This window comes from Clarias gariepinus, chromosome 2 (assembly GCF_024256425.1).
Source record: "Clarias gariepinus isolate MV-2021 ecotype Netherlands chromosome 2, CGAR_prim_01v2, whole genome shotgun sequence".
Taxonomy (NCBI): Eukaryota; Metazoa; Chordata; class Actinopteri; order Siluriformes; family Clariidae; genus Clarias; species Clarias gariepinus.
This window is the reverse complement of record NC_071101.1, coordinates 24968887-24983349: the sequence shown is the minus strand read 5'-3', so window position 1 is coordinate 24983349 and position 14463 is coordinate 24968887. Positions and strand designations below refer to the sequence as shown.

At 38.7% G+C, this 14463-nt stretch overlaps 1 protein-coding gene across 8 annotated transcripts; it reads right to left on the bottom strand.

The window, feature by feature from the left end:
- Positions 1-1062: 1062 nt before the first annotated feature.
- tpm1 (tropomyosin 1 (alpha)) lies at positions 1063-14262 on the bottom strand. Of its 8 annotated transcripts, none has more exons than XM_053490114.1 (10): positions 13991-14262; positions 13527-13652; positions 13194-13319; positions 9226-9359; positions 8274-8391; positions 7579-7649; positions 6678-6753; positions 6326-6388; positions 6175-6244; positions 1063-1901 (listed from the first exon to the last, which is right to left on the bottom strand). In XM_053490114.1, the coding sequence occupies exons 1-10, from the start codon at positions 14102-14104 to the stop codon at positions 1819-1821; spliced, it is 981 nt and encodes a 326-aa protein (XP_053346089.1). In that variant the 5' UTR covers positions 14105-14262; the 3' UTR covers positions 1063-1818. The 8 variants fall into 8 exon arrangements, with proteins under 8 accessions (XP_053346089.1, XP_053346064.1, XP_053346045.1 ...); XM_053490079.1 differs by lacking the exons at positions 1063-1901; positions 13194-13319 and adding exons at positions 3725-3963; positions 5347-5425 and having other exon boundaries at positions 13991-14261; XM_053490063.1 differs by lacking the exons at positions 1063-1901; positions 13527-13652 and adding exons at positions 3725-3963; positions 5347-5425 and having other exon boundaries at positions 13991-14257.
- Between the last annotated feature and the right edge of the window lie 201 nt (positions 14263-14463).

Here is a 14463-nt window from a genome sequence, read left to right as displayed (position 1 = left end):
TTAACTTAGAAATAATTTCATTACTGTAAAGTGAACTGGGCTGTTTACAATCACAATATCTCTCTCACACACACATACATATACACAGTCGTGCAGCTGTTTTAGGTGACTGACAACATGTCAACATGTCATCCCTTTAGTGGGACAAAACAGGATCTGGTCAAATGCTAATCATTATATTCTGGACAAACGAGAGTGTGGTGTAGAGCGTGGCACAGGCCTATAAACTTACTGGCATGGGAGCGGTCACTGCAAATCAATACAATGTAGTTGAGTCTGATCACATTTTATCTTAAGATGAAACAGTACGATCATGAGGAGAGGGTTCGTTACAACATGCTGCGGTTACCATACACGGAGTACAAAGGTTGATTTTGGCTGAATGATTTGATGATAGCAGTACAACCATAAACTCCAGTTACAATTTGATATGGTTAATACAAGTTTTATTAAAAATAAATTATAAAAAAAAAAGACTCCTTTTGATTTCTGCATAATAAACTATGTATTTTCTGTGTATAAAACTAAATGCACTTCAAACATGTCTAATATTGCAAACAAAATGTACTAGAGATTCTTCTGATTAAAAAAAAGGAAAAAAAAAACGATTTCTTCCCAAAAGTTTATTAAATTAACAGTTTCTGTCTCTGGGAGTGACTGATCGTAACATAATGAGCTTTGCAACAGAACTAAAGCCCCAAAGGCAGCTAAAACACCCTGTTCCTGCCACCTCTTTCTCATGCACTAGATTTTACCTGCATAGATCTTGTGTTCTTTAAAAGCTACTGAATCACTTTTTTTTTAATTACATACTTGTGTAACCATATATTCTCTAATGCATGCCTGTAGCTGTGATCTGGAGACTTAAAACACCAATTCAGGATTAAAACACAAATTTCAGCTGTTGAAAACAACTAATCTATCAAAGTCCTGTTATCACAATGAATGTATGTGCATTGTGCATAAAAGTGGAAAGAAGATAGACAAAAGGATATAAAAACAGTGTTACCTCAAACACATTTGTATATATTAAAATGTTAAAAATGGATCCCAGGCTTTAGAAAATCTAAAATGGTGTAGTTTTATTAATATTTAACTTTGTACATTTTAGGTATGACACACATTTAATACATCTATATTTAAAATGACTTTTGAAATGAATGCATGAGGCAAAACCAAATATGATGTAATCATGTTTCAACTGATAACACAGGCTTTAGACCCATACTGGTTACAACATGGGCAGTTAAAGTCTTTGCAAAAATAATGCTGTCTGGCATTTTGCACTGAGTAAAAGTTGAAAATAAACATACACTGTAAATGGGGACCTTTCTGGCTAGGGCTATTACTGGGACTCAAGTAAAACCCTAAGCCACATTGTTAATGCATACAGTCTATGATTTGCTATGTAAAAAGCTACAAACTGCTTGACCTTTGTCTTCACAGTAGCACCAGTGTACATGCTGGAAACCTAATCCAAATGTACACTTTAAAGGAATCTTTGGATCAATTGAAAATACATCTACTTCATCTAAACTTGGCTTAAGACTCAACCGTGTCCACTTTCAGAATAACGTGCATAAATTGAGGCTTAAGTGCAATTTTTTTTCTTCTGCAAACTTTGTTATTTCTTATGGAAATAACAAAGCATGTGCATAACCAGAGTAAAAATGAACAAGTACCAGAATATTACTTTAAAAACAACGAGTGTAAAACAAAACGTCATTACATATGGCACATGTCTTGCAATTTGATAACAAAAAAAGGAAACCACTCAAAGGTTACAAAATGCAGACATCGTCAGGGTGTATGGGCCTTTCACATATTATTCAACTCCAAAAGAGTCTGTTCCAACATCTGGTTCATATCGAGGTTCTCTTCTTTAGCATGTGACAGTTTCTCTGTTAGAACATCAAGTGTTAGAAAACAACATTATTACCATCAGTGATCACGTACGACAAAACAGAGCATGCACAGATACTACACATACACTTTAGTTAAGACTGTTGCTTTATAAATGAACACATTGTTATTCCGTTAGCAATAAATGCCGCGGTACCTCTCCAAGAGACAGAGCAGGAACTTTGAGATCATGCAACAATACTTAAAGCCGACATACTGTACTGTCTGTTTGTTTAAGGCATGCCTAATAATTACGGAGTGCATAACCAATATTGCAAATTTTAAGACATTATTAACACAGTGCTAGATCACAGACACTTGGTACCAGGCTGTGAGTAGGATTAACAGGTTAGATAGCACAGTTATCATAAATACGGTGTTCTCCAACACATTAGTGTAAATATTACATTGTTTGGTTATTGATATGGAACAAAGCAATTCACACTAGATTTAGTCCTCATTCAAGGCCAGTCTTAGTTCACTAGAGAGAACACGGTTTTTCTCAAGTTGCCGGTAGAGACGGTCTGTGCAGTCAGGCAGCAGGTTAGGGAAGAAACAAAGACAAGAAAGTGAAACAGAAGGAACATTTCAAGTGCAGAAAAGGCATCAGTTTAAAATTCAATGGACTGTACCTTGTTAAAAACAGAACATTTATAGAATCGACACGTGTGATATATACTTCTAAGGGGAAAGAGCTGATTAAAAAAAAAAAAAAAGAAACGACTGAAAGTTATATGGTCTTCTCAGCCCTAGTCCTGGATAACCTGTGCCCAGAACATTTTACAATAGAGTTTTCCCTGCTCAAAAACACTTCTATTTAGAAAAGACTCTTAAGTGGCCATTCAATTAAAGAAGGTATGTTACGAGCAGGAAAAAACACTAATATGGGATGAGAGCTGAGTCTCTAGTAAAAAAAAAAAAAAAAAAAAAAAAAAAATGCCACTACGTTCATTACACAAATCATCTTCTTTAAATAGTTCTTTACTTAAATGCATCATGGGAGATTTGTTCTTATACACCAATAAACAGAAAAGTTTCAAGCGTTGTTAATCTTACATAGTAATATGTATGTGTAAAAACCAAGATTAAGAAAAAGGTTTTGTCTTCGCATTAAACAGTTTCTTTAGTTTTCCAGTGTATTAATTTATAATCCATGCTGTGCCGAAAAGGTGAAATATCTTGAATGGGCCATGCTGCTTAGGAAGATTCGTTGTAAAAACATTTTAATATTTAGTGTTAATCTTCTCATTCTCATTAATTATTAACAATAATATTCTCAGTTCAATATTTCATTCTGTTTTCCAACCACTAAATATTATGTTTGTAGTGAATGAAGTTGATATTAAAATGTTCATCTATTGCTGGTTGTATTATGTTCAGAGCTCATATAATTTGACCTTTCTAAAGCAAGACATTTCTAAATCAACCAATTTACCAATTTATTTTTTATTTTATTTTTTGTAATCTTTAATTACAGCTTCATTTGTTTACATTACAGTTAATGCGGTGGCTTTAATGGAATCTCTATAATAAACCTTTCTAAAGACAAGGGTCATAGAGCTGTGAAAAGGCTCCAACTCGTACATCTGCAAATGTTGTTAATCTAGTGTGCATGCAGTCCCTCATATACAGTAACACACTCCAGCAATATACTCTAGTATAATCCTTTAAATTGTTACCATAGGAAGGAAATAAAATGCATGAGGTAACAGCAGGCCATCTTGATTTTATTATAGCCACTCAGAAATAAATTAAAGCACATAGAAATGAAAATAAGACAGCGTAAAAGAACAAAGAAAAAAGGACAAAAAGTGAGGAGATATAGTTTTACATAGAAGGAAGAATGTTTATTTTTACACAATGCAGATAGAATCAAAGGTTCTGTACAAGAGAGAGGGAAACAAACCAACACTGAAGGATAGAAGGAGACGGAGAAATGATGGAAAAGGGAAGAAGGGAAGGGCAGACAAGGGAAGGGAAAAGGGAACAGAAGGCTGGAGAGAGCAGGGTGATGCCGCTCAGCCGACAGGAGGCGTCTGTGATGGGGCGTAAACAATTTATCTGTGCGGAGAAAAGGAGCAGAGAGTAGATGAAGAAGGGGCCTCGCCTCAAGGCTGAGATGTTGCACGGCACACAAGAGGGAAAAGAGGCACTGCAAACATGCCCCGCAATGTCCGACAAAGTGACATTGCGCAGGAGTGCACTGTGGTGTATCACTCCCGTAATCTTATACTTCAGAAATACAACAGGCAACTGATAGCCAGGGCTCAGAACAGAACATCATACATGGAACACCACTATTTGAATATATGCAATTTTTTAACCTGTATACCTGTGCTCAGAGTGTATACAATTTCATACTGTTAGAAATTTTGAATTTAAAATAGCATTGTGGTAGTTTAGTATGCTTACTCAAATTCTTTGGTATATAATATGGTGTATGGTTGGTATATAAACCCACTTATTCTAAGCACATAAATGGCACAGCCCAGTGTGTTAGACTTTTTACTAATACCATGAGAATGGAAAATGATCTGCCCCGCAGAATGCTTAAGACATTAACCTGCTTTCTAAATCCACTTATAACTAACCCAGAACACACAATGCACAAAAACAGCTAGATCGCAACTACTGTAACTTTTATAGTTTGAGACTCCAAACCCCAAAACCACCTGTGCTGACTTACCGAGCAGCACACAAGCCAATCATGAAGTACCATACCACATAATGTATACTGCTTCAAATTATTCTGAAAACAGCATGTTGAACTTCAGTGCACTGAGTGCATTACGAAGTAGTCGGCAATGTTAGTAGGAAGACAGCAAGTCACAGAGGATACACACAGGAAGTAACTCCGTTCAGTTTTCACGGACATGCTTCCCCTTTAACACTATTGCGTTTTAGAAAATGGCGTACATGCTCTATGTCAAGGTTTACAACACATCTTATTTGCATTGTATCAATTAATGATTAGAGCCTGGTGTAAGCCCTGACTGTATCACAAACTAGTAAATTACAGAGGTTATAAAAACTGCACACTACTATACACTGCATTCACAAAATCTGGCTTTACTGTTGAACATATTACACGTTAGCTCCTCAAACATGGCAAACTCATGACCACTCAAGACGATGTACAACAGAGGAAACTACACAAACTAGCACACATTCACAGTCTTTGCCACAGAGTGTGCAGAGGTGTGAATATGCCACAGAAAATGTAGTGTCATTCAAGAGGAGCAGTAACAGTAACAGCAGCCATTGATCTTGCTGAGTAACAGAGATAGCAGGAGGTTTTAAAAAGGCACATATGGTTGGTGGATTAAAAGAACAATATCACACTGTCAGAGAAAGCTGGCATGATTAGGAGGAGATGAAGGAGAGTAGACGGGCAGGGGAGGATGGGCAAGCAGGAGATGCAAGCAAACAGAGTGCATGAATTACATTGAAGTCATGTCGTTGAGAGCGTGGTCCAGCTCCTCGCTGATAGCTTTGTACTTGAGTTTCTGGGAATACAACTCATCTTTTGGGGGTTGAAGGGTGGGTGGAGGAAAGGGAAAGGAAAGAGAATGGGGAAGGATAGAGGTGACAGGAACGTGAAGAGGTGGGTGAAGCATCCATTCCAGCAGAATGACAGGCCCGAGAAGAAAAAACAAAACAAAACATACAGACAGATAGACAGACAGACAGCACGAAAGAGTGGGAAGAGAAAAAAAGTTTAGGAAAAACAAACTAACAAAAAAAAAAAAAAAAAAACATGAAACATGATGCCATGTCAAATTCCTCAATGCGACTAAAAATATACTTACAGTAAATGTCCCACAGTTCATTTACTGAAAGGCCAATTACAATTAAACAGACCTGGTCCTTAAGGAGATATTCCATTACATACCACTTCTTGTCTTTTTTGATCCGTGACTTTATATCACCAGAGTGCAAATATTATGAAAATGACACACGGAATGCAGGAATAACCAAATGACTAAGGAGTGAGGGACAAATTTAAGGTAGCTAAGGTTTAATTCTCTGTAAAACTTATCATGCATGAATCTACAATTCTCTAGTGTCTGACGTGAGGCCAGGTCTGAATTGATTTGTACTGCATTCTTTATAGTACGTCCATCAAAGAGAATGGAAATTAAAAGGATTTCTACAAAGAGAGACAGTTTTGATGAGCAGATAGTAAAGAATAAAGAGTAACTAAAAGAAAAGCAAGAAGCTGATTTATAGACATCATAAACCCACAGTTATACACTGAAAAAAATTTCATACCTTCCAGGTCATCAATGGTCTTCTCAAGCTTGGCTACTGTTCTCTCAGCAAACTCGGCACGAGTCTCAGCCTAAGGTGTGAGAAAACATTGGCTTATACACACAAACACAAGCGTGGGTAAAGTTTTCTGATAACTGCTATAAAATCATACCTCCTTCAGCTTGTCGGTGAGGACCTTGATCTCCTCCTCATATTTGTCTTCCTTCTGTGAGTACTGTAGACAAAAAGAAAAAAACAAATGTCAGGATAGAGATGAGCTAAACCTGCACCTTCCAAGGTTTTACATCTACAGACACATTGTCTTTAGATGTAAAACTTAAGAAAATTTACATATTTCTTTAAACAGCTTTCTTTTTAAATGTCTTAATCACATAAAGTAGCTTAAAGCCACTGAACATTCTTCTTAGTATTATACATTAGATATAAGCTAAGCGCAGTAATGATCTGCTCTACAGGAGGTTTAGGATGTCAGGGGGCTTCAATCACATGGACAGCACACCTACCTTCTCAGCCTGGGCCTCCAGAGACTTCAGGGTGTTGGTCACAGTTTTCAACTCTTCCTCAAGCTCATTGCATTTGCTAGTGGTTTACATAAAAGGGTGCAAGAAGAGAGCATAGAGAAAGAAGGTATGGAACATAGCAAGAGGGAAAGGACAACAAATTTAGGAGATAGAGGTAGATCAAAAGAGACAGAATAGGTGGGATGTAGAAAGAGTCAGACAAAGAGACAGAAGAGAAAAGAAAAGGAAAATGAATCATTAAAAATCCCCCAAATGAATGAAAATGGAATACAAATGGTGATAGGATGTCCAACAAACCCCCCCAACAAAGCAGGACTGCAAAATGAAAAATTAACAATAAACTCTACATAATTCATGCAGGCTGAATTGGTGTTTAAGAAGCTGTCTATGCACGGTCTTCCTGCTTGGTTAGTTCGGTTAGAAAAGGGGGAGAAAAAAAAATTATAATAAAATAAATAAAGCAGTGAAAGCAAGCCTTTTGTTTTGGAAAGATGAAAGCAGGAGAAGTCACTTCAGAGTGTAGAAGCCTGAGAGTGTGTTAGTGTTAGTATGCAGTACCTTCTTTTCTGCTGATTTTAATGACTTTAAGTTTTGGTCCAGCACAATGATCTCTTCCTGTAACCGTCGCACACATCTGTGAGCGCATGTGCACAGCACAAGGCCATTCCAAACAGGGAACACATGCAAGTTAACAGTGCGTGCAAAAAAAAAAAAAAAAAAAAAAAAAAAATGCCAGGGTAAGACAATAGCATTAGAGCAGCAGCAAAAATCTTTTAATACTGTACATAGATAGGAATTATGTGGCTATATTGTGCAACAATAGGCAGAACATGTGTTACAGGAGGTCGGTGGGGCTGTATGTGACATCAGTAAGGTGGCTCACCCCTCAGACAGCTCAGCACGCTCCTCTGTGCGCTCCAGCTCACCCTCAACAATCACCAGTTTACGGGCCACCTAAAGACACAAGCCAGGATATCAAGTATGTATATTACACATATGTACAGCTTACCTTAACATGCAATTAAAATCAGTTGGAAACGTTTTCATGCGACATTCAAATAACCGAAATAATACATAAGCATTTTTTTTATTAACCTAATTCAAAAGTTAATTTTAGATGTTGCATATTTTTAATTATGCATGCTGTAAAATTGAGAATCTGTTGTTATTAAACTTTCAGAACTGACTTTGATGTTTGGTATGTCTGATTATGTCTAGAATTATAAACAAATTCCATCTGATCATTTAGATGGTTAAAACAGAAAATTGCAAAGAAAATTGTGAAGGAGTTGGGTGTTAGCTAATGTCTGAGGCTACTTGGTAGCACAGCAAGCAGCAGATCTTTTATACAAACAATTTGAGAGAAGAAGAATACTGGACGTTAGTCTTAGAATAAAAAAAAACAAAAAAAACAAACTTGAACATCTCACTCTCATACTGTTCACTATTTTGGAAACCGAAACCCTATAATTCCTCATATCTGGTTATCTTGTAAACACAATGGGAACGATCCTCTTTTGTGAAAACAGCAAACATCTCAGGTAACTTGCATATCATTAGGTGAGCTGAGAAACACACCTCCTCGTATTTGCGGTCAGCTTCCTCAGCAATGTGCTTGGCCTCTTTAAGCTGGATCTCCTGGATTTCCATCTTCTCTTCATCCTTCAGGGCCCTGTTCTCAATAACCTTCATGCCTCTGTAAAGTTAAACAGAGGAATGCAGTGAGATAGATGTAGTAGATAGAGTGAAGTAGTGATGAAGGATGGCAAATACAGCGAGGGAATGATGGCCATCAGTGTTTTCTGTCATGGGAACCCAGACTGCGGTGATAACCGCAGATTAAACTCTGTTAGTACTGTCAACACTGAAATACGATGTTCACATACGCAATTTCTACTCTTTTTTTAAACCAAATGTTACTTGATAATTGTCAGCCGTTAACTAGGGGAAAGGAGGGGAAAATGATGCATTAAAATGTGAGGTGAAGTCTCTGCCTAGAGCAGCTGTGTACAAGAGTGTGGGGCAGTGCTACACAGAGGGGCTGTGTGTGAGGCAAACAAAGAAAAGGGAACACAGCCTTGTGCCCAATGAATTGCTGTTTATTCAGTGCCATGGCGCCACTACGCAAACTGCTCACATCTGTTTAGGCCAACAAGTGGCATCACCAGAAGGATGACTTAATGCTTACAGCTGCAACAATCTAAGCTTCCTGACTTTTAGAAATTATTTCTAGATCCCGCACTTATTCATGAGATTAAACATTTTTGTTTATTATAGTGGGATACCTGGAAAACTAGACCCTCAGTGGCCCAACACACAGTAAGAAGCACCAGCAGTACAATGCTGCATATTAAGTAGACTTACGTCACTTGTGGAAGTACGACAGTAGAGTCTGTTACTGTGGTTACTGTGTACACATGGGTAAGAGATGATAAAGGTGGGGGAAGGGTATACCATAGTGCAATATGCCTGTTCTCACTATTCATGCTAATTTGTTGTAAAGTATGGCACACTGTCTTACACAGCTCACCTCTCGCTTTCATCAGCAGCCTTCTCAGCTTCCTCCAGCTTCTGCAGGGCAGTGGCAAGACGCTCCTGAGCACGATCCAACTCCTCCTCAACCAGCTGGATACGCCTGTTAAGAGAGGCTACATCACCTTCAGCCTAGGGGAGGTCACAGAAGAACCACAATGAGAGGGGAAAAACATCAAATTACAAGTACGCCACTTCTCCAACCACATATACAGAATGTGTGACCACAAATTGCTGATGTTCACCAGTAAACACAAGGAACTGCCTGAGAAGAAGAGGAGAAGCCTGGCTTTTAGGTTTCTAAACTGGTTACTTAGGAAAATTAATGCCTATATAGGCAAACATATGAGTCCCTTTAAGGCTTATTCTGATCCTGCATATACGGGCAATACTGTTAATCAATGTGAAAGAGCTCTGCACTTTACTAGGAAACTCTCTGTGAGCATTACTCTCAGTGAGAATTACTGACTAATCAGTCTCTATAGGACAGGACAAATATATCTTTCAATGGGAAAGATACATGAACTGAATCAACATGGTTTTCTACATTTAGTTTCAAACAGTTGAAAAAATAAAAATAAACACATTATACACATCATAGTATTTAAATTGACCACTAGCAGAAAAACAGCAAAATCACATTATGGTTTCAACTCTGAGAATTAAAGCCAAATATTTGATCCAGTCGATTATTATTGAAGTACTTATTGTGTTAGAGATATCCAAAATATCTCTCCCACTATAAGAAATCAAGACTTGTGTGTATGTATTACACACGCAGTATATCAATACAATATAATTAATATATCATATTATTATTATAACATATAGCAATACATTTAGTATTAAAATATTTCTACATTTTTTTTCCTTTTCCTGAAGTGTGTATACATTTTTTGGCTGACTCTATATATTTTACACTCAATGTTCAAAATATGCCTCTGTCGGAATATGGAGAAGTACATTTTGGTATTTTTATTTTATTTCACAATTGTGTATTGTGAAAGCGATACATATTGCTCGACCCTAGCAGATAACTTTCTAACGTATGCCACAACCTCAAAGAAATTTGTAAATGAAAGCAGTTTATATTGCACTCTGTCTCGCTACGGTTTAACTGCCCATGTGAAGTTACTATACAGACACCTTGCATAACCAGCCCCAACCCCTTGCAAAACCATGCAAATGCAGACACAGATACTGAGCTGAGGGAATTACAAAGGACCAAAGTGCATCAGGTGCTTTCAGTGACAAGGATCTAGAAAGCAGCGGGAACTGTAGAAAATAGATCTTCTGGATCACATCTGCTTTAAGATCTCAGACATGACTCATCCCTGCACTCCTGTCTTTAGAAATGAACCAAAACTGCATTCAGTAAGCTGGGGAAAGCGTCTGGTGTCTGGCTGGAATAGCTTCAGTTAGAGCTAAAGAAACTGTTTCCTGGTTGTATGGTTGATCACGCTTCTTTCCCCTTCTGCATACAACTACGCATCTTGCCCTTATAAGGAAATTGGTTTGCAAATGGTTACTAAACAAGCGGGACTTGGCACACACACACACACACACAAACACTTTCCTTTTCAGTTATGTTGAAAGTGCTAAAAATAGCAATAAACTAAATACTAAATGAAAAGTGCACTGATCAAACAGAATATTACCATCGAAATGTGCATATTACAGGCAGTGTGAATTTTCTGTATGACTTTTAAGCGAGACATTAATAACTCGTTTTGAAAATGAAAGAACCGCGCTCGCTCTTCTGTTGCTTGTTTACCAAACTAACTAAATCACGCACGCGTTTTAGAACCCGAATTTACTCGAAAAGGCATAACAAAGCCACACCTTATTCTACGTAAAGCCGCCTATAGACAACACCCTGCGCGTTACCCAGTTACATGAGCAGAGTGGAGTGAGACTGTACGCAGTGGGCTGAGCGCTGGGTACCAGGGCGACATTGCGATGGCTCACTATTGCGCAGCATCACACGCGCCTGAGACGAGCCTCCTTAACTCGAGTAACACTGTGCTCACCACAGGACAGCCCGCTACAGCCAGGCACTCACAGGGATGCCTCTGTGTGGGCAGTTAGGACTACACACGTTGTTTTATTTTCCTCCCAGCTCCGCACACGCTTACCGCCTCTCTGGCTTTCCTCTCCACAGCCAAGTCCTTCTGCAGTTTCTCCGCTTTCTCTTCCGCGCTGTCTGCCTGCTCTTGCAACAATTTTATCTTCCGCTTCACAGCTTCCAACGAGGTTAATCCAGCCATTATTCTATCCAATTACTGTAATGCTGATTTTAATTTATTGGAGACTGAGTTCAGAGGGCAGAAAAGCCCTGGAAAGCGTAGCTCGGGGAAAACCCGCCCTATTCAGTGTTTGGGTGCAAACACGTAGCAGCGATTCTACGTCTCACACCGGAAGTAGCCATGCTTTCATTGCCACGCCCCAAATAAATGCGTCATCGAGCTGCCAGACGAGTGGTCCAGCCCAATGAGTGTTCAATGAGTGTTCACTGTATTTTTATTATACATATTTTATTTATGACAGCATTTAAACTACTACTACTACTGACACTAATGATAATGATAATAATTAAATATCTTAATAATTATAATTACTTCCCGCAATTCACGCCCTAATGAGGTATGATGGGACTGATGTGCTACCAAGAAACGTTCATGAGAGCAAAAAGAGCTAGTAAACGAATAAACAGCACCATCTACTGGCCGATCAATTCAACTGCAGGCCTAAAATGCGTCTATGAAGGTAACTGATCACTTTTTAGTCGTTTGACGGTACAGTAGTTTTGTTTTAAAACAATAGCGCTAAATAAAGTAAGTATTCTAAGTAATTTAAGTTATATGAAAGAGATTCGTAAAATTTGATTCACGAAATTTGAATTTTTTTAACCAGCTGTAGATCAGATTGGTTCAATTTATCCTTACACCGGTAGGTGGCGCGTTGAGCCGTTTACCCATTTAGCACGGCAAGAAGTTGATTTAAACTATGAGAAATGCAAATCTTTGTATGTGAGGGTTTTGCATATTAATAAGCTTTCTGATGTTTTCTTCGCGATCAAGTATCTATCTATCTATCTATCTATCTATCTATCTACTTTTTTCAAAAAAAAGTGCAACCCAGCTATTTTTCTCCATTGACTTCTTCCCACCTAATAAGTTTAATTACTTACACTAGGGCTTTAACATTTATTTTTATACTGTAGACTTGCTCATGATAAATTAAATGACACATTAACATATTTAAAAGCTAATATATATATATATATATATATATATATATATATATATATATATACTAAAGGGATTACTGGGGATTCGTGGAACGACTAGAAAACTGAAAATGCAAACATGACTAAATTAGTATATGGATAAAGGCTGTGTATTATTGTATTCCCACCGATATTTCCTATTGCATGTCTTGATAATTAAAATACAAGAGGCCATGGGGAAGCATGGAGAGTTCTAAGACTTTCTCCTGTTCTCAGGAGACACAGCCCAAGGCTCTGTGCTGCGTCTTTACCATATAAAGCACTAGTCTAAATATAACTGGCCGGCTGCTTAGTCTTACAGGAGTCCTGGCCAGATCCCCAAGTCTAAGGCTACATCCAAACCCACATGCTATTTTGAAAAACTATTTAGTACTGTAGTGTGTGGTTTCTATGTCCGGCCTAACTTGCAACAAAATCCCTCTTACAGAGTTCCTTGTGTTACAGCAGATTACAGTCAGTGTGTGTGTGTGTGTGTGTGTGTGTGTGTGTTGGTGACATCAAAGGTGAACACAGATCACACCCGGGTGAAACGACACTCATTAACTAACATTAACTAATAACATGAACTTCTAGGCTAATGCCATTTCACTCAGACGTATTCATAAAAGGTGACAGAGGGAAAGTGTGTGAAGCAGTGAGCAGCTGGATTGCGGTGACTCTTCGATTTCTATACTTACATCAGCTGCCTTCTTCTCAGCCAGCTCCAGTTTCTCCTGGGCATCTTTAAGAGCCTCGGAATACTTGTCCAGCTCATCCTCAGTGCCCTTCAGTTTCTTCTGCAGGGCTACCAAATCATCCTCGAGCTGAGGGCGTGTGTATTTTACGCATTTTTTGGTGCGAGTGGTGAATAGCAGGAAGCAGAGCGCGTGGCGTGAGGAGCGCAGGAACAGACAGACAGACAGATAGATAGACAGACAGACAGACAGACAGATAGATAGACAGACAGACAGACAGGTGGAAAGAAAGAAAAGAAGTGATTAGATGCAGATTCGGAAAGGCACACTGTATACCTTTGTGGCGACCTCCTCGGCGGTCAGCAGCTTTTCCTCAGCACTTTGGAACTCCTCTAACACTTTGTCGCGCTCGTCCTCACTTATGCGCAATTTCTTTTCCAATTCCCTTAATTCATCTTCCAGCTACACGTGATTGCAAACGACAATTTTTTTCATAAACAAATTACGTAAAATTGCAAACAGACAGGTTACTCACTAAACATTTCTTTCATTTTAACTACACGAGAATTTTATGATCAACAGTTAAACTAGTAAAGAGCATCACTTCATTTTAACATTATACAACTTTTCACTTTTCCTGCTAAAAACATGCACCCTATCTTTGATCTTCGGTTCATATAAATCCACTCAGGGTAATCCGTTTAATTTGGAGACACTGATGAGGCAGGCACACACTGCCACCAGAATTCATGCCATTTTTTTTTCTATAACAAAAAAAGTCCCCCAAAGATATAGCCGACCTGCTTGCTCCTGTCCTCTGCTGCCTTCTTGTCGGATTCAGCCTGCTCAGCTCTGTCCAAGGCGTTCTCCTTGTCGAGCTTGAGCATCTGCATCTTCTTCTTAATGGCATCCATGGCTGCTTAGTTGTGTGGGTTTTTTTTTACACGGCCGCACGAAATTTTAAAGTCCCTTCAAACGACACAGCGGTGCTGGTCCTAAGCTCGGAGCGTCTGTGCCGAACTGAACGCTAAGCTGGAGTGCAGGCGCGCTATCTTCGCCCCCTGGCAAATATGTACTTTCACACGGGGGGCGGCTGAATTCCTCAGGACATTCAATACTTTTTTGGAAACTGCCTCTGCCCGTTCCTTCTGGAGTGCCCTGTCTTTTTTATGGGTCTGCGTGGTGATTCGCTGCTGCTACGCATTTGACTATTCCTTTGCCTATATATGGGGTGTGATGGGTAAGGAGGCGCCAAGACGTTCCTATTTCTAAC